The sequence below is a fragment of the Mercenaria mercenaria genome, chromosome 9, assembly GCF_021730395.1.
Source record: "Mercenaria mercenaria strain notata chromosome 9, MADL_Memer_1, whole genome shotgun sequence".
Classification (NCBI taxonomy): Eukaryota; Metazoa; Mollusca; class Bivalvia; order Venerida; family Veneridae; genus Mercenaria; species Mercenaria mercenaria.
The window spans coordinates 40,079,994-40,102,607 of NC_069369.1; the positions used below are offsets into that span (position 1 = coordinate 40,079,994).

At 34.5% G+C, this 22,614-nt stretch overlaps 1 protein-coding gene across 1 annotated transcript in view; it reads right to left on the minus strand.

Moving 5' to 3' along the window:
• Positions 1-22,336, minus strand: part of LOC123546916 (protocadherin Fat 4-like) — a 52,642-nt gene extending 30,306 nt beyond the window's left edge. Inside the window, exons 1-8 of the mRNA XM_045333564.2 lie at positions 22,244-22,336; positions 15,077-15,126; positions 13,720-13,877; positions 10,320-10,450; positions 9,530-9,657; positions 5,570-5,641; positions 3,554-3,715; positions 672-906 (exon numbers count right to left, since the gene is read on the minus strand). Coding sequence (XP_045189499.2) covers positions 672-906; positions 3,554-3,715; positions 5,570-5,641; positions 9,530-9,657; positions 10,320-10,450; positions 13,720-13,877; positions 15,077-15,126; positions 22,244-22,254 — 947 coding nt within the window. The 5' untranslated portion in view covers positions 22,255-22,336. The remainder of the gene's footprint in view (positions 1-671; positions 907-3,553; positions 3,716-5,569; positions 5,642-9,529; positions 9,658-10,319; positions 10,451-13,719; positions 13,878-15,076; positions 15,127-22,243) is intronic.
• Between the last annotated feature and the right edge of the window lie 278 nt (positions 22,337-22,614).

The window sequence follows — 22,614 nt, forward strand, 5'->3', positions numbered from 1 at the left end:
TATCCGATAGGCCGCTTACTCCAACTATGAAAGGTATATTTTCTGTGAGTAAACAGTATATAAAGTAAGACTTAATATTCAGATGATTAGGCAGTTGTGGGAGACATGCGCTTTTCTCAAAAGCAGCTCTAGTTTCTTTTTTAAATTAGTGGGAAAACTGATTAAACACACGTTTTGTACTTTATCATAAAAAAGGGAGGTAATTTCATGTACAAAGAAAAACAAAGTAAACTTGGGTGCCTGTGTCCTTGACCTTTGCACATGACATTATGTCGACCTTAGAGCTAGGTTCTGGGTATTGCACATGATACATCAACTCATTATGGGGAACATTTGTGCCAAGTAATTTTAAGATCTCTTGATGAATGGCAGACTTGTGGATCGGACAAGAAACAGACCATGGTAAATTTTTACTTCTAAGTTTGACCTTGACCTTGGAGCTAGGGGTCTGGGTCTTGCGCGTGACATGTCGTCTTATTATCAGGAGCATTTATGCCAAGTTTTTTCAAAATCACTTCATGGATGGCTGGGTTATGGACCGGGAACGAAGTGTGACGGACTAAAGGACGGACGGACGGAAGGAAGGACGCAACCTATTTCTGTGTCCCCCCCTTTATCCTTCGAAAAAGGTGGGAGCAATAACAATATGTTCACTGCATTGTGATACATACCGAAATTTAATAGTGTACGATCGATGTAACTCCGCGTTTAGATCGTTCTTAGTTACCAGTGTGTTTCCGTCCATTTCAAACCTGTCATCATCGGGTAACTGACTTATTATAGAAACGGTAAGACCAGTAGGTGTATCCTCATCGCTGACCGTAACGGTAAAAACAGTGATACCAACACCAACATTCTCGTCTATACTTTTCGTCGTATCGGAAGCCAGGTTCACAAACATTGGCTCTGTTGAAAAAAAAAAAGAATTATTATACATTGCATCTTAGCGTTAAGCACTTTTTATGAAATGCATTTCGACGAATCTTTAGGTCTTAAATATTTCTTCACTTGAGGAAAGTGTAAAGCCGACATATTGTAAGAAAAGGTGAATTTTGTGTGTATTTAATGAATCTCACTAATGATAATCTGGCAATAGAAAGAAAAGTAAGCCTATAATGATGTTCAAGGAGAATGCCGCTAGATATACGTCAGTTTTTTTAATTTATAAAGTACTTTGATCTGTTATTAATTAAAAGTAACAAGAACTACGCAAAGCGGGGCAATATACGCCCGCAGTTCTACACCACAGGAGGTGGATGGGTGTGGGGGAGGTAGGGATGTAATGTGGCAGTGGGTGGGGGATTGTGGGGTTTAGTACGACAGCAGTGATGTGATTTTTTGTTGTTGGGGTTAATGTGCATGTGTACTGGGGTGGGTGGGTGAGTAACTCCTCAAGTCACTTCATTACCACCAATTTTTATTCCAAGTTTTATAGTCAACATCTTGAATAGTTTTGAAGTTGTGCTCCTGACACAAAATAAAAAAGGACAGGTTTGAAATTAAACTGTGACCTTGACCTTTGACTACTGACAAAATTCATATGTTTGAATACTAAGGCACAAAATATATAATGTGTCAAAGATATGTTTTTTCTTTTTGTGGGGCGGCGGAAGGGGGGTGGGTGCAGGGGGTTGGAAGGAGGGGATATGTTGACCGCTGCCTTCCTAAAATCACCTCATCACCACCCAAATGTATTTCAAGTTTAAAGTCAACACCTTGAATAGTGCTTAAATTATGCTATGGACACAAAATACAAAGTTTGTGACCTTCACCTTTGACCTACAGACCAAATTCATGCGCTGTAAACATCTTCTTATTGCAACCTAACGATAGGCCAAGATTAAAGTCAATACCTTGAATGGTTATTAAGTTATGGTCCGGACACGAGATAAGAAGGACAAATTTGACCATTGAGCTCCATTTGTGACCTTAATCTTCTACCTACAGACCTGATTCATGCACTCTGCATATCGCCACATGCCAACTACTTATGTGCCCAGACTGAAGTCAATTCCTTGAATGGTTATTTAGTTATGCTCCGGACACGAAATATGAGGGACAAAATTGACCTTTGACTTACCGACCCGTTTCATACGCTCTGCGCATAACCTCATGGTTATCTACTAATATGCCAAATTTAAAGTCACACCTTGAATGGTTATTAAGTTATGCTTCGGACACGAAATATGAGGGACAGATTTGACCTTTGAGCTCTATTTGTGACCTTGACCCACCGACCTGGTTTATGTACCCTGTACATTGTTTCATGGTCATCTACCAATATACCAAGTTTAAAGTCAATATCTTGAATGGTTATTAACTTATGCTTTGGACACGAAATATGACGGACGGACGGACCATTTATATAGTAATTTATTTTAGGCCGATATTGAAGCATGTTCTACAACTTATATCAATCACTCTCGACACCTCATTCCTTATGGAACCCATCGCCACGAGGGTATGAGAGAAGAGAAGCAAGTTTCCTTTTTAATGCTGAGCGCTAAGGAAGGGAGCTACTGGTACCATTTTCCACGTCTTGGTATGACGCGACCGGGAATCGAACCCACGGCCTCCCGCACTCGAAAGAGACGCTCTATCACTAGGCTATCGAGGCGGTTAAAGACAGACGGATGCACGTGTCATAACATAATACGTCCGTTTTTACAAAACGGGCGTTTTAAAAGAATAAAGTTATGTTATAGGTCTGTAGCTGTCAATGTCTGTATTGTAACATTATGTAGCTGTCAAAGTCCGTAGATGTTACAGTCTGTAACCATCACAGTATGTAGCTGTCAAAGTCTGTAGCTGTCAATGTCTGTAGACATCACAGTCTGTAAATGTCAAAGTCTGTAGTTGTCACAGTCTGTAGCTGTCACAGTATGTAGCTGCCAAAGCCTGTAGCTGTAGCATTCTGTAACTGTCACAGCATCTAGCTGTCAAAGTCTGTAGCTGTCACAGTCTGTAACTGTCAAAGTCTGTAGTTTTCACAGTATGTAGCTGTCACCGTCTGTAACTGTCACAGTATATAACTGTCACAGCCTGTAATTTTTATAGTCTGTAGATGTCACAGTTTGTAAATGGCAAACTGTGTAGCTGTCACAGTCTGTAGTTGTAACATTCTGTAGCTGTCAGTCTGTAGATGCCACAGTCTGTAACTGTCACAGTTTTTAGCTGTCAAAGGTTGTAGCTGTAATATTCTGTAATATTCTGCAGCTGGCACAGTCTGAAGTTTTCACAGTATGTAGCTGTCAAAGTCTGTAGCTGTCAGCATCTGTATCTGTCATAGTTTGCACTGTTCACAGTCTGCAACTGTCAAAGTTTATGACTGTCTCAGTCTGTAGCAGTCAAAATCTACAGCTGTCCTGTAGCTGTCACAATCTGTAGCTGTCAAAGTCTGTAGCTCTCACTGAATGTAGCTTTCAAAGTCTGTAGTTATAACATTCTGTAGCTGTCACACTCTGTAATTATCAAGGTCTGCAGCTGTCAAAGTCTGCAGCTGTTAATACTGTAAATGTAGCTGTCATAGTCTGGAAAAAAGACTCCAACTTACTTGTGACAATAGTAAATGTGATAGTTATTGCTGTAGCCTTTGGGGGATTCCCGTTATCAGTTGCGGTGACGGTGATGGAATATGTCGTTGCCAGGTTAAGCACAACATTTGCAGCCACCGATATATCTCCAGTATTACTATTGATAACAAACTCAGGTGCACCTGTAAAATGGACAAGACATAGGTGTAGTTTAGTCGTATATGCTGTGAAAAACGTGAAAGAAAGCTAAAATAAACTGAACTGATGAGACTCCCGAAATTGGCCAAATGTTCAGCCATTTATTGAGATTGAAAATGCGATCGTTTTTGCAAGTGTATTAGACTTAAAGTTCCATAAGCCTTTAAATTTTATGTTAGAAACAGATGAAACTGCTATCCAAATAGAAGTTATGCATAATTATATGATAAGAAAAGCGCTACATTCAATAGTGCACAGGAATCTTTACAGTAAGAGTCATAAAGGGAGAGAATAAAAAAAAAACAGCAGATTCAATAAAACTTTCTACTTTGCCTATCAGTTGTCAAATCTTTGACAAATATTTGAGAAAACAATTATTGTACTTATACTAGTATATTTTATGTTCATAACGGAAAAAGTGTCATTCACATTTTAAACCTTTTAAGCCGAATTATGAGCATTTAAATTTCATATCTGTGAAAAGGATCAGTTACTGCATATAGTTTATGTAAAGATAGAATTAACATGTTTATGTGTATAAACAGTACTATTATGCATTAGGTTTAAAACAGTACACACTGTACATTGTACACATGTATAGCTAAACACAGTATAAATGTGTACAGCAACTAAAAATCTGGAAGTTTTTTTAACAACTGACTCTCACTGCATGTTTTTTAATGATGAATGCAGCGCCGAACGCATATAAACAATTTATGTATATAAAACATTTAAATACATTTGATAAGGATTTTCTATATTTGAAGTAAATACCTAAAGATAAAATATTTTAGTGAATAATAGCCATTGGATATCTTTAACTTCTAAGAGGGTAATATTACAATATAGAGCGATTCTTCTACGTAAACGTCTAATTGAGCCGTGCCATGGGAAAACCAACATAGTGGCTTTGCGACCAGCACGGATCCAGACCAGCCTGCGCAATCTGGTCAGGATCCATGCTGTTCGCTAACAGTTTCTCCAATTCCAATAGGCTTTAAAAGCGAACAGCATGGAGCCTGACCAGACTGCGCGGATGCGCAGGCTGGTCTGGATCCATGGTGGTCGCAAACCCTCTATGTTGGTTTTCTCATGGCACGGCTCAATTTAATTCTACTCATTTTTATTTTTCACATTCTAGTCTTACAAGAACCGGAATGAAATTATACTTTAAACGCTCACGAAATCTTTCACATGCACGTACCCGTATCGTAAGACTGAAACAGTAACCTACGAATATTAAATATTAAAGTGGAGTTATACGTATTTTCAAGTAAATATCCAGCTGAAATAGATGTCTGTGTAAAAAGGGTGGAGGAAGTTATATTTTAACCCAATATACCAAACTCTTCCTGTGACCAGTACGAAATAATAACTTTCCAAATATGACTTTTCTTATTTTGACTGGGGCAGTCTTTTTAAGAAAGGTCAAACTGCACGTAGGAGTTGCTTCCCTTCAACTTCAGAAATCTCTACCTATCGGTAAGGGAGATCACTGTGTAGAAGACTGACGAAAAGAAGTCCGATTTAATCAGCTTCAAATACTTATGCGGTACTGTCGTTAATTTAACACAGCAACCGAAAATTGCTTTTATTAAACATTCGCCAAAAACACACTATGTGCAGTAAGATGCGCATAATGTCACTATGTAAACTGAATGTGGAAATATAAAAAGACTCGTGTAGGAATAAATTTAAAATGAAGTAACGCGGAGGATTTATCTTAAATACGGTTTTCACTGAAAAAGAAACTTCACAGACATTTACGATGTGATCTCTTCAGTGAAAGCAACTTTTCAAACATTGGCTGTTTATCCTATGCAGTAAAACAAACTTACCAGCCAGCGCATAGGTAATATCAGTGTTTGTACCATCATCATCTGTGGCGGTCACACTATACACGATTGTACCTAGAATAGGAAGAACAGGTTCAACACGGAATATAAAATTTCACCTGCTTAAGATTAACATAGAAATAAATGAGCCGTGCCATGGAAAAACCAACATATTGGGTGTGCGACCAGCATGGATCCAGACCAGCCTGCGCATCCGCGCAGTCTGGTCAGGATCCATGCTGTTCGCTAATGCTTTCTCTAATTGCAGTAGGCTTTAAAAGCGAACAGCATGGATCCTGACCAGACTGCGCGGATGCGCAGGCTGGTCTGGATCCATGCTGGTCGCAAACTCACTATGTTGGTTTTCTCATGGCACGGCTCAAATATCAACTATAGATGATGATATGCAAAATGATACAACTGAAATTGAAAATTAACATTAACAAGTCACCGAGAAGGACCTTTAAAACGCAACAAACAATTTAAGTTTTTGTTTTTGTTTTTGGTTCGTGGTTCCAAGCGTCCGACACTAAATATGTAAATGTTGTAAAATGATTAAAACACTGAATTGATCAGATAAATAAGCGACTTTACTTATTCAAAACAGAAAAATTCTCGGGTCATTCCTGTCTGAAACAAATTCTTCTCGTCTCCAAATTTTGTTCACCTATTTGGATAATGTAGTTTATCTAATCTAGATGATTAACGAACCTATATATATATATTAAAGATTTAACGTTATATACGGTACTACTACGTTGTTAAAAAGAAGAAAAGTTTTGTTACAGAAGAAATGAATTAATAAGATCTTTGAAAAGATCCTATGGATGCACAAAAGGCAATGGATCGCTCACCTGAGTAATATGAGCTACATGTTTCAAATGCCAAATTGATGCTAAAATATTAAGAAAATAGGTCAGTAGGTCACTTCCATGGTCACTGGAAGTCAGTTTTAAAATCAATGTGCAAAACAGTACATGTCACCTAAAATTTCAAGGCTGTATCTTAAAAAACAAAAAGCAGGTCAGTAGGTCACATTCATGGTCATTGAAAGTCAGCTTTAAGATCGATGTGCAAAACTGTACATGTCATCCAAATCTCAAAGCTGCATCTTAAAAAACTAGAAAGTAGGTCAGTAGGTCACATTCATGGTGACTGAAAGTCAGTTTTAAGATCGGTGTGCAAAACTGTGCATGTCATCAAAATTTCAAGGCTAATCTTAAAAAACAAGAAAGTAGGTCACAGTCAAGTCGATCAGGTAATTATAATTAATCAGTCTAGGATATATGATTGTATGTATTTTTTCCTATATAACTCATATAACAAATGACCCCGGGCGGGTCATCTTTTCACCCCAGGGGCATAATTCGAACAATCTTGTTTGGGCAATGATACATACCAATGTAAATACCGTAAAACTTGAGGGACCCTGGGCGGGGGCTTTTTTCAACTTAGGGGCATAATTTGAACAATTTTGGTAGAAGACCACTAGGCAATGCAACATATTAAATATCAAAAGCCTAGGCCTTGCAGTTCCTGGCAAGAAGGTTTTTAAAGTTTTTTTTCTATATAAGTGTATGTAAAACATGGGACCCCGAGGCGGGGCCTCTCTTTTCGTCCCCGGGTAATAATTTGGACAACCTTGGTAAAGGACCATAAGACAATGCTATATATCAAATATCAAAAGCCTAAGTCTTGTGGTTTCAGACAAGAAGATTTTTGTCCTATATAAGTGTATGTAAAACCATCAGATGATGTCACATGCCAAATATCAAGGCTGTACGTCTTGCAGTTTTGGACAAGAAGATTTTTAAGGTTTTCCTTTCGGTTGCCACGGCAACCAAAATTCTGCATGGAATTCAATTTTTTAGCAATTTTTAAAGAAGACTATCAACGGAACATCTCTATGAAGTTTCATTAAAATTGGCCTGGCGGTTTAGGAGGAGATGTTGTTTAAATGAAATTGTGGACGGACGGACGACGGAAGGACGCCGGACGGTGAGAGATCACAATAGCCTATCCTGAGCACTTTGTGCTCAGGTGAGCTAAAACAGACTAGGTTTGACTGAGTCTGTTCATGAAAGGTAATGAAATCCGCAACACCCCCCACTCCATTCCAGCAATGGCTTAAGTGGAATTCTATTATGGAATAAATGATTATACTCCATGTTCCCAACAGACAAATAACAGCACCGCGTTCAGGCACGGGAAAACTTTTTACTGTCGCCTCACTTCACCTACTGTTATCTACCATGGAATTGCAAGCGTTTATACCTTTTACTTACAGTTTTGAACAGACCAACGAAATTGAAAAAAAAAAGTTGACCACGTGCAAGCAGAACTTTTTTTTTTCTGTAACGGAATTAATTTTACTGTGGAAAGTAGCTTTAAAGACAGCTAGAATTAACAAAGAATGTCATCAGGTAATTTTTCGAAAACCAGCAGAGACAGACCACTACTTCTACTATGAGCATTATTTTTACCAGACTTATATAACTCCTTTTTCTTGACAAAAGCGTTAAAATGCACTTTTCATACAAAGGCAGCCACTCAGGGCGCCAGATTCAACCTCTACCAGTACAAACAGAGCAAAATGACCAATAAGCACAGAGCAAAATGACAAACAAGCACAGAGCAAAATGACCAGGCCCCGTGTTCACAAAACATTTTTCGATCTCAGCTGTGTTTGAGTTTGAAATTTTAATACCAATTTTACGAAATCTTCAAGGTTAAATTCCAACTGATACTGACCATGAATACTGAATAGCCACTTGAAAATAGTCAGTATCAACTTGAAATTCAGTTTTAAACATGCTATTTAGATAGAAATGCCATATTAAGTTTCATAATCAAACTCAGCTAAGACTGAAAATGTTTTGTGAACACGGGGCCTGATAGACAGAACGACAGAAAGCCCCCAAAGAGAGTATCTTAGATACAGGCATGTCCGGCTAACGTAGTCTAGCTCTTTGTGAATAAATAATGTGGTCCTTTAACGTGCTCGGTGTGTAGGACCGATTCATGCAAAGTCGTTTACCTTGGAGGCCAGTTCTTGTTTCTACATTTGGTATCTCAGAAAATCCAAGTGCCTGGGCCGGGATTCGACAAAGTAACTAACAGTAACTAGACTACCGGGCCGGCAATTTCTAGATGTTTTAAATGCCTGTCTTTATAGAAAAACGAATATTTTCAAGTTTTATGTTTTTGTTATTCAACATTACCTGTATACTTGTTTACTTATATTCTTGTAATTTTTTGAGCAGTGGTATTTGCACACGCCACTAATATATCTCAAAAATATGTTTTAATTACATTTAATAGCTTTTTTTTCTCTGTAAATAACCACATTCAATAATTAATTTTCCCCCAGCTTTAGCTAGTAGCATCCTTTAAAGATATTGCCCTTTAATCAGGTATCCCCGTGTGATCTAATACGATTTGAATTTCTATGAAGTAATCTAAATCTATCATTTTTTCCACCCATTTTTAGTTCATTAAACATGTGACTGTCTCTCTTTCACTGATGTTCCCATTTGTGTTGTTGATCATTTGATGGATTTGGTAACACTTTTAGTGGGTATATTAGATGAAACTTTGATACCTCAATGACGAAACAAAGTCAGCAGACTAGGTCATCCGCACCGAGGCAAAGTTTTGATTTGCAGGTCCGCAGGTACAAGAAATTACCAAAGCGCAAAAGCTCAATGCATCACACTTTGGTACACACTGATTTCTGACGTTAGAATGATAATCATAAATTTTATGCTAAATTTCTTAATGGGATGGCCCATCATTCAATTTCTGCAGCACTACTTATTACTCAAAGGGGTGTTCACTGAAAATTTACTGACTAAATAGCGAACAGTGCAGACCAAGATCAGTCTGCACGTCCGTGCACGCCCCATCATGGTAGCAAAGGCAAAATCACTTGCAGCCAGCAAAGGTTAAATAAATAATACATACCTCCAGTTGTAGACTGAAGCACATTGCCGGTATAAGGCTCTAATCCGGAAAAAACTGGATTATTGTCATTTACGTCCTGTATCAATATTTTTGTTGTCAATGATGTAGTGTCAGTGCCATCTGATACCCTAATAAATACGTATTCAAAAGTTTAAAGCAGGAAAGTATCTTTTCCAAATAAGTCGTTTTGTACAATTCATAATCAAATAATTTAAAACAAAGAAGGCCAAAAATTAGTACAGTTTTCCAAGAAAATAATGTCACTGTTAACAAATTACTTTCTACATAATTATATTGATATTATTTTATGTAATTGTAGTAATGTAGAGATAGACCCTAAAATTTTCAACGGTAGAAATGCATTAAATTTAAATTTGTCATCCGCAAAGAATGACAATTCTTGTCTTAGGCTAGTACTTACAAACAAAGATATCTATTAGTTCACTTCCCTTGGCAATTACACAGTGGAGTGGAAAATGAAAACGGTTTAAGACATAATATCATACCTTTTTGCACAACAAAACATTTAGGATTTATTCTAATGTCATTGCTTTACCCTTTAAAAACCTGCTTCATATGATTTCGTCAGCTTACTTATGGTAAAAAATTAACTTTTAACAAGCCGATAATAAAATGAAATACCAACTGGTACTTTATAGTGCAGATAATACAGTTTTGCTTGTATCAAAATTTCACAATAGAAGCACTTTAGTAATACAGAACAAGTAGGAATTATATTGAGCCTAAAGTAATGAAAGTGCTTTATATTACACTGAATGAAATATCATACTGTAGTTCAATAGGGTACTCCCTCGTAGCCCCAGTCTGATCGTAATCAAACGTTCCTTCTATAACTCCGGCTTTTACCTTCAGGGTGTTGGTATTTGTTGGTATTTCAAACAAATCTTTTGTTGCTTGTGCCTGCAATATTCCACGTTCTTTAGGTTATATTCGCAAAATCTAGTATGAATCTATGTATGAATTGAACAAAAATTTCTAACAAATTCAGCTTATTTAAAGTTTTGCGACTGACTGAAATGAAGGCATGAAATATATTCATTTATATTTTGTGAGCAAAAGTTACTGACCTAGTTTTGTTTTTAACTCCATTATGATCTGATCTGGTGAGAACTAGTTTATGGTCAAAGATGACCTAGATCAAAACTTGACTAAGATTTCATGAAGCTCCGTGAGAAAACACGGCATCTGGAGTTAGAAAACATTTTACAAGATCCAACCTATTGACCAAGTTTTTGACCTAAGTTGACCAAGTTCCAAATTATCTTAGATTTAATCTAGGAATACAGTTTAACCGTGTCTCAGGTAGAAATTATTGCCTTTTGAGGGTTAAAAATGGATTATATCACTTGACATAGTTACCCAAACTTGTACCTCAGTCTAGTTATAAATTTCTCCAAGACTTAATATAGACAAATATTGTAACAATGTCTCGTGAAGTTCATGTAGAAAAATTATGGTCTATAGAATTTTAACAAGTGCCTAAGTGTCCAGCAGCCTATCGATTTATGGCGAGCAGCAAAAAGATGGTTGTCCCTGCTTTCAGCCTTGTCCGGGCATTGTTTTAAGTAAGGGAAGAATCAATTGGCAAAAGTGATCCCCTATTGGTGAATTGGACAGGTTTAACTTCAGACATAAAAGATAGATTCAAATAAATCAAACATTTATATATGAATGCGAGCAATAATTCTAAGTGTCAGTAATTTTAGATATCCTGAAAGTCTCGGCATACTTCACTACATGCTAAAAGTGTAGATAGTGACCCGCTATTGGCGAGTTATCTGTACAAATATTCTAACAAAATTTACGATGATCAGGTAGAAAATGTGGCTTTCAGGCGTGACTGACTTTAAATTTAAACGTTTTCTATCAAGTAACCTAGTTTCAAATTTCACATCTATTTCATGTAGAAAAACATTCTGACAAATCTGTATAAGGCCATACCAAATTGATATGCCGTTCGTCGGAACTACCGCATTAATAAATTCATTCCCGAGAAAAAAAAATAGAAATTACCCGCCCGCACGTACATAAAAATCTCCGAAAAAAAATTTTTTTTTCGATTATGCGGCCCGGAATAATAACGGCAAAACAGGTTTTATCGCTGTTTTAATGCGTCAAAGTGATATTGATCGGATTTCATGCGTCATGTAGCTGATGATCCAAACTGAAAAAGTCAGGAATTATGGTGTTGTTCATCATTTGTTTTAAATCTGGAGTGTCCTTCGATGTGCCGGTAGGTAATGAAATAGGCACATTCTACTTTTGTTCAATACAGTGAAAAGAATGAAGCCCGACTTGTAAGACGTGCACGGGGATGCAGTTAAAAATATTTGGAAATATTGTTCAGATATAAAGTTTTCAAACCATTTGTTATCAGCTGTTTAATTCAGCATGTTAAATCTAGAGCCCAAAGCTGAGGCCAACTACTATCTTAAAAAAATATTTGTTCACAGATCCTGACCGACCTATCACATTGTCTCGGCCCAAATCTTTTTGAACGTAACTTCTTTAGTACAGCAGTCAGATATTCTATCAAAACACATTTAGTCAATTTAAAAATTATTTAGCTTTTCAAATAAGTAGTGTTGATATGAAAATAATTTCTAACAAAATATGTCCTTTTGTAACCCCAGTTTTGCCTGTTTGTACACATGACGCCAGGATATATTTAAAATTGGCTGTAAATTGCTTGAACGAAAGAAACTGAAAAAAAACAGACTTTCCCAACTCTAAATTTATAGTTCAGTCAAAGCACAACAAACAACACTTTTAAGGGTGGCCATATTGGGATCATTCTTTGTCCGTCTGTTATTATTTTTGCCTGAAATGAATCTCTACCACAAAAGCTTAAGCTAGCCTGATCATGATCTGTTAAGAAATTATTCCAAAGGGATTCGAGCAATGTCGAAGCATCTGTTTGCCCAACTCCGTTTGGTCTCACTGGTCAAGTGGTTTATTACTTCCCCTCACCTCTATGGGTTGGAGTTCCACTAGGGGCACAAATTTGTTCATGTGTCAAAGCCATCTAACTGTGTTTCAGAAGAAATGTTATTCCACACAATCATGTGCCTGTTTTGTCTTAAATATTCCTCATCCTGTGCCATTAAATAGGCACGTCTTCAGATTAATGTAGAAAAATCAAAATTAAAAATAAGACACTCATTCCTTAGTAATTAAAATTACAAAATAAAAAAAATAAAGTGATTCAGTGAGTTTTGGCAAGAATTTATTTGCAAAATCATTCATGTAGTCTTTAAAACATATAGAAAAGCTATATACTGTGTTACCCACACTGTAAATGTTTGATTTCTGTGTTATTTCTAAAGAAATGTTAACTTTATATATAATCATAACCGCCTCCTCAAGGGTTCAAGCTGGGAAAAAAAATAAAAAAGCCCGCTCGCTCCATGTAAAATCTACCCGCCTCTGAAAAAAATCAAAATTGAGAGAAAAAAAATAAAATAAAAATTTCGCTCGCCCGCTCCTATTTTTTTTGAAAATTTTCCGAAGAACTATTAATCAATTTGGTATGGCCTAAAGGTAAATTAGAACATATGGTATCATGTGTGTTAACGAAATGTCTCTATAAATTCAGCTAGTGACCTAGCTTTTAGCTCTAGATAACACTGTTCCGAACTTGACCTGACAGAAACAAACAAAGTTCTGAGAAGATCAAGTATTTTCTTTTATAATTATTTGTCTTAGTGACATATTTTTTTTTATCCAAGATGACCTTGTTTCCATCTCATCCGAGAATTCATGAAGAGAACTATTCTCGCCAAGTTTCATTGTAACCTCTAGATTTGTTAATAATAATGGAAATGTTAGGTGACCATCAGAAAGATTGGACTTTGAAGAAAAAAATAAAATTTCACAACGTTTCCTTGTCTCATGCGACAACATGTTCGCATTATGTATCTCTTCTAATAGAGAGTTTAGACCATTAAATTTATTTTGAAAATTTGGACAACATAGTGAACAATTGTTTTAAATTTCGAGAAACCTACATGTATCACAACTGAAACAGAAAGGTCAATAATCACATTTCTTACATTTTGATTTATTTGATTTGCTCAATGTCGGCAATAATTTTATTTACCTAAGTATTTACTAAAACCGTTTTACTGTTTATAAACATAGTTTTCCAGATACAAAAATACATAACTTACCGAAGTATCCATTGTGTAGGTCAAGGACGCTACCAGGGTGTCCGCATCGGTGGCTGCTAGCGTCAGAACTATGTCGCCTCCTTTCTTTAGTTCACTCATTAATATCTTATTAGCAGCGTTTGCAGGATTTGGGTCCGGTGTGGTAAATACTGGGGCGACTGAAATTAAACAAAAAAAAAAAAATAAAAAATAAAAAAAAAAAAAAAAATAAATAAATAAACAGGTCATATTGTACAGTTTGTTCAGATAGGGTTTTCCCTACTTCCTGAACTAAGTTTTTCAGGAAGTAAAGTCATCTTGTTACTTCAACGGTTTCATTCAAAAGGTCTGGCGCATATGATTATACATGGTGTCATTAAATGAAATACAATGGTAATTTGAGAAATATGTCTAAATTTTTTACTGTTGATTTTTTTTTTGGTCATTATTAAAAAAATTACTTAATTTCAGAATTATTTCAAATAATACTAAGAGAACGTTTTCTAACATTGACCTGCTTAATAATAGCTAATTTTTAAGAACACTATACTTCCAGTTTCAATAATAAGCAGTACATATTGTCACACATGCAGTTCTTTTTTAATGTTTTGTGGTCCAACATCAATTTATGCAATATAATTTATGCAGTATAATGCATCATTAAAAAGCGTTGATATGAACCTGAACAAAAAAGTAATTTTCTGAATGAGAAATGGGCAATACTTCTGAGTGAATCCAATAAAGAGGTATGCTTGGCTTACTTACCTATAATAAGTTTAGAGGTGTAATATAAGTTTCAACATACATAAAAAATGAAGTGACAAACACCTTTTTTCAAGCAAAATATACCTTTATTAACGGCTTTTTTTTTGACGTTTCATTCAAAAGTGCTCGAGATTATTAAAACAAAATTTAGAGATATTCACGAGCTCTTTCAATGGTGTATGATTCTGATGAGTTGGCGTAAGATTGAAAAAAAAAAGAATCGTCAAAATTCACAGGGGAAACATCTACGACAGAAAATGTGCACAACACAGAACCCCACAATATCTCGACGACTTTCGTTGTCGCTTGCAGTTATGCAGTATTTGTTTTAGTTGGCCATAATCTATTTAAAGATCTTTCTAAAATTTGGATATGTCATTATGAAAATATTTTTTACGATGTACTACTTGATTTTTAGTGTCATTCTGAAATTATTATAGTCACCGTTTTTATGTTTAATTGCACTGATATACTTACCCGCGATAAAAAATGAAACAAATGTAAACAAAAAAATATGTGGTTTATTGGTTTATGTAGGTTTAAAAGCAAATGAAGGTATACATGTTTTAATAATTTGTTCAGTTTATAAATATGTATGTAAATCATAGTTTACCTGCTAGCGCCCTGTGCACCACGAAAGCAAGAAACACCAATCTTTGCATCCTAAAATTAACACAAATACAAAGATTAGACAAAAAAGTACTGAAGCTAGTTCCGAGGTGACAAATTTAACTCGTGGCCACGAGACATAATCTCGTATCTCTTGACTTCGTACTAACTAACAAACTAACGAAATATTATATCGTAGCCTCTAGTAAGTATCTCCTGGTCACGAGAAGGAAAAATAAAACGTATACTTGTTACCTGGGAGCTTTCGTTGTTAACATTCAATGCGATACCAGGAGCAAGCGAACGATTGAATATGTGAGAAAACGTCAAACGACACGACGCACTAGATAACGACGCTAGGGTACGACAAAAAACAAGACGGTTTTGTTCATAGTGTGTAGATATAGTACTCGAGATCAATCAATGACACAAATAATAATCCTTCCCTACATTAACCTGTACACCTGTATTACATCAGTTAATAGACAGAATGAAGTAACTGTATGGTTAAAAACTTAGTGATAAGTCATTTCATTGTAATTTCAAATTTCATGCATTGAGTTTTTTCTTGTTTTTTTATATATGATGTGTGATCTGGTAGAAATAGCATTATACTAGTATCTAAATTTCAGCTGAAATAGTGGATCTGAATTTATTTTATTATACTTAAAACATTTTCCGATGTCATACAATAATCATGTATTTGACAACTTTTTGCATTGAGTTAAGTTCTTCCCGCAATAATCCAAGTATAATTGGGGATTAAGACTATCTACAAGAAGGGATACAAGGAAATTATATAAAAAGTTTAAGAAAATCCTAAACAACATGCTTCAAAATGATCAAATCAAGACTTAATGTATTATATTCCGTCTTTTTTAATTGCTTTTCATAATTTAAAGTTTTAGGTACTATCTCTATAGTGTGATGTAGTATCTACACACGCGTGTAGTATCGTATTCTTTTACCCCGTGTCATACTCTAACGCCTCTAGTTTTTGTCCTCGCTTATCGAAAATTTAATATGAAATGCATTTAAATCTGATAATATTTTACAATTTTAATGGCTCACTACCTTTAAACTTACAGTGTTAAACGTTTGTAACAAGTTTTGTGGCTTCTCATTTTCACCCAAAAACACGATTAATATCATAAATATAAATATGTAATATCGTCATATGATGAAACGGTATGTGTCTAGCTGAAAACCTTCTAACATAATTTATATACAATAAAAAAGCATATAAAATAAGAAGAGCAATTTCGGGCTTGATCAATAATCAAGATGAAATAGCCTGACAGTTTATTATCATTTTTCCGCACAATACTCGATAAAGATTGAATGTTCTTGAACTTTGCTCTAATCTTCACAAAACAAAATCTAAAAAACAAGTTTTTAAAGCAAGAAAAAAATTAAATTCATGACAAAATTAGTACTTATGACCTGAAGGGTACAAGTGAGCACATCAATTGTAAATATCATTACATGTAGGACTCATCTAGATATTGGACTAGTAGACGCCTTCATTCTCATCCATTAGAGGTTCGTCAATATCCTGATGGTACCCAGGTAGACCTCTGGTATGCGAAAATGGTTTCGGTGGGGCTAATGCCAAATGTATTCTAGTTGGTTAAACTATTAGATTTCATTTGAAATCAGCCCACGCTTTAAATCTATATACCAAGCAATGCCCAGAGTAATTGTAACGTCCCTTGATATCTGTACAGCAGTGGAGAGACTGTTTTGACATCTTCACATAATTAGAGTACTTCTTTTACATGCCAAACAGTGGTGACATTATTTAGACTGTATATGTCTTGATATCTACCTGACAGTGGAGTAATTACTTCGCAATTTATCAAAAAATTTGTGTACTTTGCCCGATACAATGCCCAGGACTTGTTCGAGAACATCCATTGCTTGGTTATCACTTGTGGGGATGACACATAATTGGAGGACTAATTTTATATGATATCTATGAATAAAAGTGTTTTTGCAGATTTTGTTCCATGATATTATCAACGGTTGTGCAATTTTCTAGACCATAATTGGATATTCTACTTTATATCTACGTAATATTGGAGTACTTTTCGCGATATGTACCCATAGGATGTGCACTTTTCTAGATATATACTTGTATCCTTTTATTGTCTTTTCTTGATATTTTCATACATAGTTAAGAAAGCGGCAGGTGTTTCCTTGGAAACAGAGACTGTCGTCCAATCGGATGACGGATTTAGCTTTCTCGCTACCGAGACTGTATGCAAAGTTACAAGTAAGTGTATTTGTTAACATAGTAAACATACAAAATTATCATAAATCGCACAGACAAAATATACCCATTTCAAAAATATGTTCTATATTGTAATAAACTTTATAAATACATCAAGCAGAAAAGTATTTACTACTCTTTTTGTTTGATGTATCCCAGGTGTACTTGAAAAACTGTAGAAGACTTATCCATGAATGAAATGATACATAAAATAGCGAGTAATTCAACCGTTTCTTCATTTAATACTGAGGTTTGTCAATTTACGCACCACACCCTTTACAGGATACAAATTTTATAAAATAATCACCGCAAAGTTTCTTTTTTTATATTCTATCCATACCTTAAAATGAAATGATAACCATAAGCAGGATTTCAGATGTTATTTGATTATCAAGGTAATATCTTGAAATGGAATATGTGAGTCTTTGTAGAAATTTCCTAAATAATTCATAGGCAAAATATATCCTCCAATTACTTTAGAAATTAAACCTTTATAACAACACAAAGTTAAATGTATACGGACGAGCTTAATTTGGGTAGGGAATTAAAGTGTTATAATTTTACATAAAGGATAATACATGAGTCATACTTAAATTGAACGAGTTGAATACAATAATAAAATGCAAGGCTCTGCCGACTTTAATAGATTCAAAGTGGAAAGTCACAAATGTAATATTCTTTTTATCACATGTTAGCTTTTTGCTGCCGAAAGATAAAAAATCTACTTTCTTTAACTATATTTGACCAACGTCTCCTACACTTCAAAGCTTTATTACACTAGTGTATTATCAATTTTATACAATGGCTTTTTTTTTCACTCCCGCGACGTCAAACATGTGATAAAATGATATAATTGGCATAACCTTATTATCATTAAATATAAGGTATGTTTATTATGAATATTTAGTATCATAGCCGACGCACATGATTCAAGAAAGCTAGATATTCAGCTTCGTGAGTCCTGACGACCAGAAATCTATATATAGTATGACAACTTTGATTGAAGTTGTTCTGCAATATTAATTGGGATTTAAGCTATCTACAGAAGGGACTGATTAAATTAAAAGTTAAGAAAATCTAAAAACATGCTTCAAAATGATCAAATCAAGCTTAATGTATTATATCGCTTTTTTAATTGCTTTCATAATTTAAAGTTTTAGTACTACTCTATAGTGTGATGTGTTCTAACACACGTGTATATCGTATCTTTTACCAGTGTTCATACTCTAGCTCTAGTTTTTGTCTCGCTTATCGAAATTTATATGAAAGCATTTAAATCTGTATTTCACAATTTAATGGCTCACTACCTTTAACTTACAGTGTAACATTTGTAACAATTTTGTTTCATTTCACCCAAACACGATTAATCATAATTAAATATGTAATATGTTTATGATGTAGGTATGTGTCTAGCTGAAAACTCTAACATAATATATACAATAAAAGCATATAAATAAGAGGCATTTGGCTTGTCAATAATCAAGTGAATAGCTGACAGTTATACTTTTTCCGCCAATATCATAAAGATTATGTTTTGAACTTTGCTCTAATCTTACAAAAAAAATTAAAAAAAAGTTTTGAGCAAGAAAAATTAATTCATGCAAAATTAGTACTTATGACCTGAGTACATTAGTCCATCAATTGTGAATTCTTACATGTAGGACTCATTAGTATGGACTAGTAAACCACTCAATTCTCACCATAGATGCTCTCAATATCTGTGGTACCAGGTTGACTCTGGTATGCGAAATGGTTTGGTGGGGCTATGCCAATGTATTTAGTTGGTAAATATGTGATTTCATTTGAATCAGCACACCTTTACAATCTTTACAAGCAATGCCAGAGAAATTGAACGTCCTGATAATCTGTACTGCGTGGAGAGACTGTTGAATCTCCATATTAGTACTTCTTTTACATCCAACAGTTGTGACATTATTTAGACTGTATATGTTTGAATCTACCTGACAGTGGAGTAGATTACTTCGCAATTTATCAAAAAATTGTGTACTTGCCGATCACAATGCCCAGGTTGTTCGAGAACATCCATTGCTTGTTATCACTTGTGGGGATGAACATAATTGGAAGTGACAATTTTATATGATCTATGAATAATAATGTTTTAGATTTGTTCCATGATATTATCACGGTTTGCAATTTTCTAGACACTAATTGGATTTCTACTTTATATCTACGTAATATTGGAGTACTTTCGCGTTGTACCCATATGATGTGCCTTTTACAGATTATAACTGTATACTTTTATTGTCTTTCTTGATATTTTCATACAGTTAAGAAAGCGGCAGGTGTTTCCTTGGAAACAGAGACTGTCGTCCAATCGGATGACGGATTTAGCTTTCTCGCTACCGAGACTGTATGCAAAGTTACAAGTAAGTGTATAGGAGAGATCGTGTTTGTATACAATTCTATTTTAGAACTGATAAGACAAGTGATCGGTGAGGCAAGATAGCCGACGTCCATGTTTTTTGTAAACATTGATGTTTTTTAACGTCTAACTTTCTAAAACACAATTCATAACATAATTTTTTGATCAATGGAAAGGTTATAAACAAGCAATTTATTGATTACTTTTATGTTATTTCGAATTAAAATGGATTATTATGACGCTTACTTACACTGTTTTCTAACAGGTTGTGAAAATCACTACTGTCCGCTTATTAAAATAATAGTCATTTAACGTGTTATTCATTGAAAAAGATATTGGATCAAAATTGAAGATTGAGTATTTCAATCTTTTGAATTTGAATCCATATGAGCAACAAGTCTATAAATTAAAATTCTGATTCATACGCAACGGTGTTAAATCATTTGTTTGCCAACCACCTAATAAACAATGTACGGTGACTACGCGATTCTCCTATTTGTTTAAACATAGAAAAATACCAAAATTTCATAAATCGCACAGACAATAGTATACCCATTTCAAAATATTCTATATGTAATAACTTTATAATGACATCAAGCAGAAGTATTTACTACTCTTTTGTTTGATGTATCCCAGGTGTACTTGAAAACTGTAGACAGACTTATCATGAATGAAATGATACATAAATAGCGAGTAATTCAACCGTTTCTTCATTTAATACTGAGTTTGTCAATTTCGCCACACCTTTACAGGAACAAATTTATGAAAATTCACCGCAAAGTTTCTGTTTTCTATTTCTATCCATACCTTAAATGAAATAATAACCATAAGCAGATTCAGATGTTATTGATTATCAAGGTAATACTCTTGAAATGGAATATGTGAGTCTTATGTAGATATTTCTAAATAATTCATAGGCAATATATATCCTCCAATTACTTTAGAAATTAAACTTTATAACAACACAAAGTTAAATGTATACGACGACTTAATTTGTAGGAATTAAAGTGATTAATTTACATAAAGGATAATACATGGTCATACTAATTGAAGAGTTGAATACAATATAAATGCAGGCTCTGCCGACTTTAATAGATCAAAGTGGAAGGTCACAAATGTAATATTCTTTTATCACATGTAGCTTTTTGCTGCCGAAAGATAAAAATCTATTTTTTCTAACATATTGACCAAGTCTTAACTTCAAAGCTTTACTTACATTGTATTTCATTTTAGTAAGCGACGTCAAACATTGATAAAATGTATTAATTGGCATAACCTTTTATCTTTAAATGTAAGTATGTTTATTACGAATATTTGTTCATAGCCGACGACAGGATTCAGAAAGCTAGTTTAGCTCTCGAGTCCTGACGACCAGAAAATATTAAGTAGAGCAATTTGATGAAGTTGTTGAATATTACAGCGGTTTGTGACAAGGAACTTTAAATTAAAAGTAAGTCAAGGATAACATGAAAAACAAGCATATGAACTGATTGAAAATTACAGTGGTAAAAAACTGTTTTTATATCACTTGTTTAGGATGACTTGCTGGTCAACAGTCAAAAGTATTGTTCTGGGTTTCAAAGTTACTGCATTTAGAACATCAAAATTTAGTGTTGACCAATAGCCCGTCAATAGCACAGACTACTGACCAGAGATTATTCTGCCATGTAAGTCTATATATCGGCCAGCCAAACACGATATCAGTTGTTGCAATATCATACTTTATAGTTATGTTAATTAGATATTTAAGATATCTATTTCTGTAACTTTTACTGTTGTCATATAGAGTTCCCTATGAAACTGTCAGTTTGCCCATGGAAATTCAGATAAATATATATACCCGTACGAATGATCGTATTTAGAGTTAAGAAACTTTATTATCAATTATATGTTAATTATATCTTGAAAATGAAAGAAATTCTTTTTAATAAAGTTTTGTTACAATTTATTGAGTTGGGTTTATAAAATCATGAAAATATTTTGGTACTGATTTCAATGTTCGCACTGTTAGCGCTATAGGTTTAACTTAAAACTATGAATCGGTGGTTCGCGAGTTCGATCCGCGGTTACGGTGTATTTGTCTGTTTGATAACAGAAGCATTTTTAAATGAACTGTGGATTCGGGAAAAAGAATCAGCGGTTACAGCAATAAAACAGCGTCTCTAAAATTGTTTAAACTATAGTTATATCGTCATAAAGAACCTGAAAATATATCAATATTGAATCCAAGATCGTGGAGACTTTTCAAAGTCGCGGCAGCACTTTTGAACTGACGTTGCAACAGTTATAGTTAACAAAACCTTTAAGAAGATCCTTCAGAAGCATAGAGCACATCCAAGCAAACATGTCTCAAAAACCACTTACTGAAACATGTCAACGAGTAGGCCTAATTTATTATTTTGTAAGTAATTTTAAGTAAGAATTTTACAGTGACTCTGCATATTTCAGCGACTCGAACGATCTTCTTGTTTAAATAAATAATTAAATAAATAACTAAATAATTAATTTTTTCTAACCTGTATAACATATATTCCGGTAAACGAAAGCTACATTGGGCGGTTACTGAAATGACTTTTCATTCAAGCGTTTTAGTTCGATACACTGTTCAAAAATAAAAAGCGTGACAATTACTAGAGGTATATGAAACATCAAGAATTTATGAAGTGCCTTTGAAATAATTTTAGTTTGATTGGTTTACGATGCGTATTATTATATCACTTGGGCTGCACCCTAGTAATATTCCTTCGTATACAAGTCCAAACAATGTTTTCATTTAACTACAAATCGCTGTTTTACATATAGCATTATTTAAATGTTTATAAATGTTCAGTATAACTATGCTTAGACATTTACATATTCTTTCTATATTCTTCATAAAACTACTTTT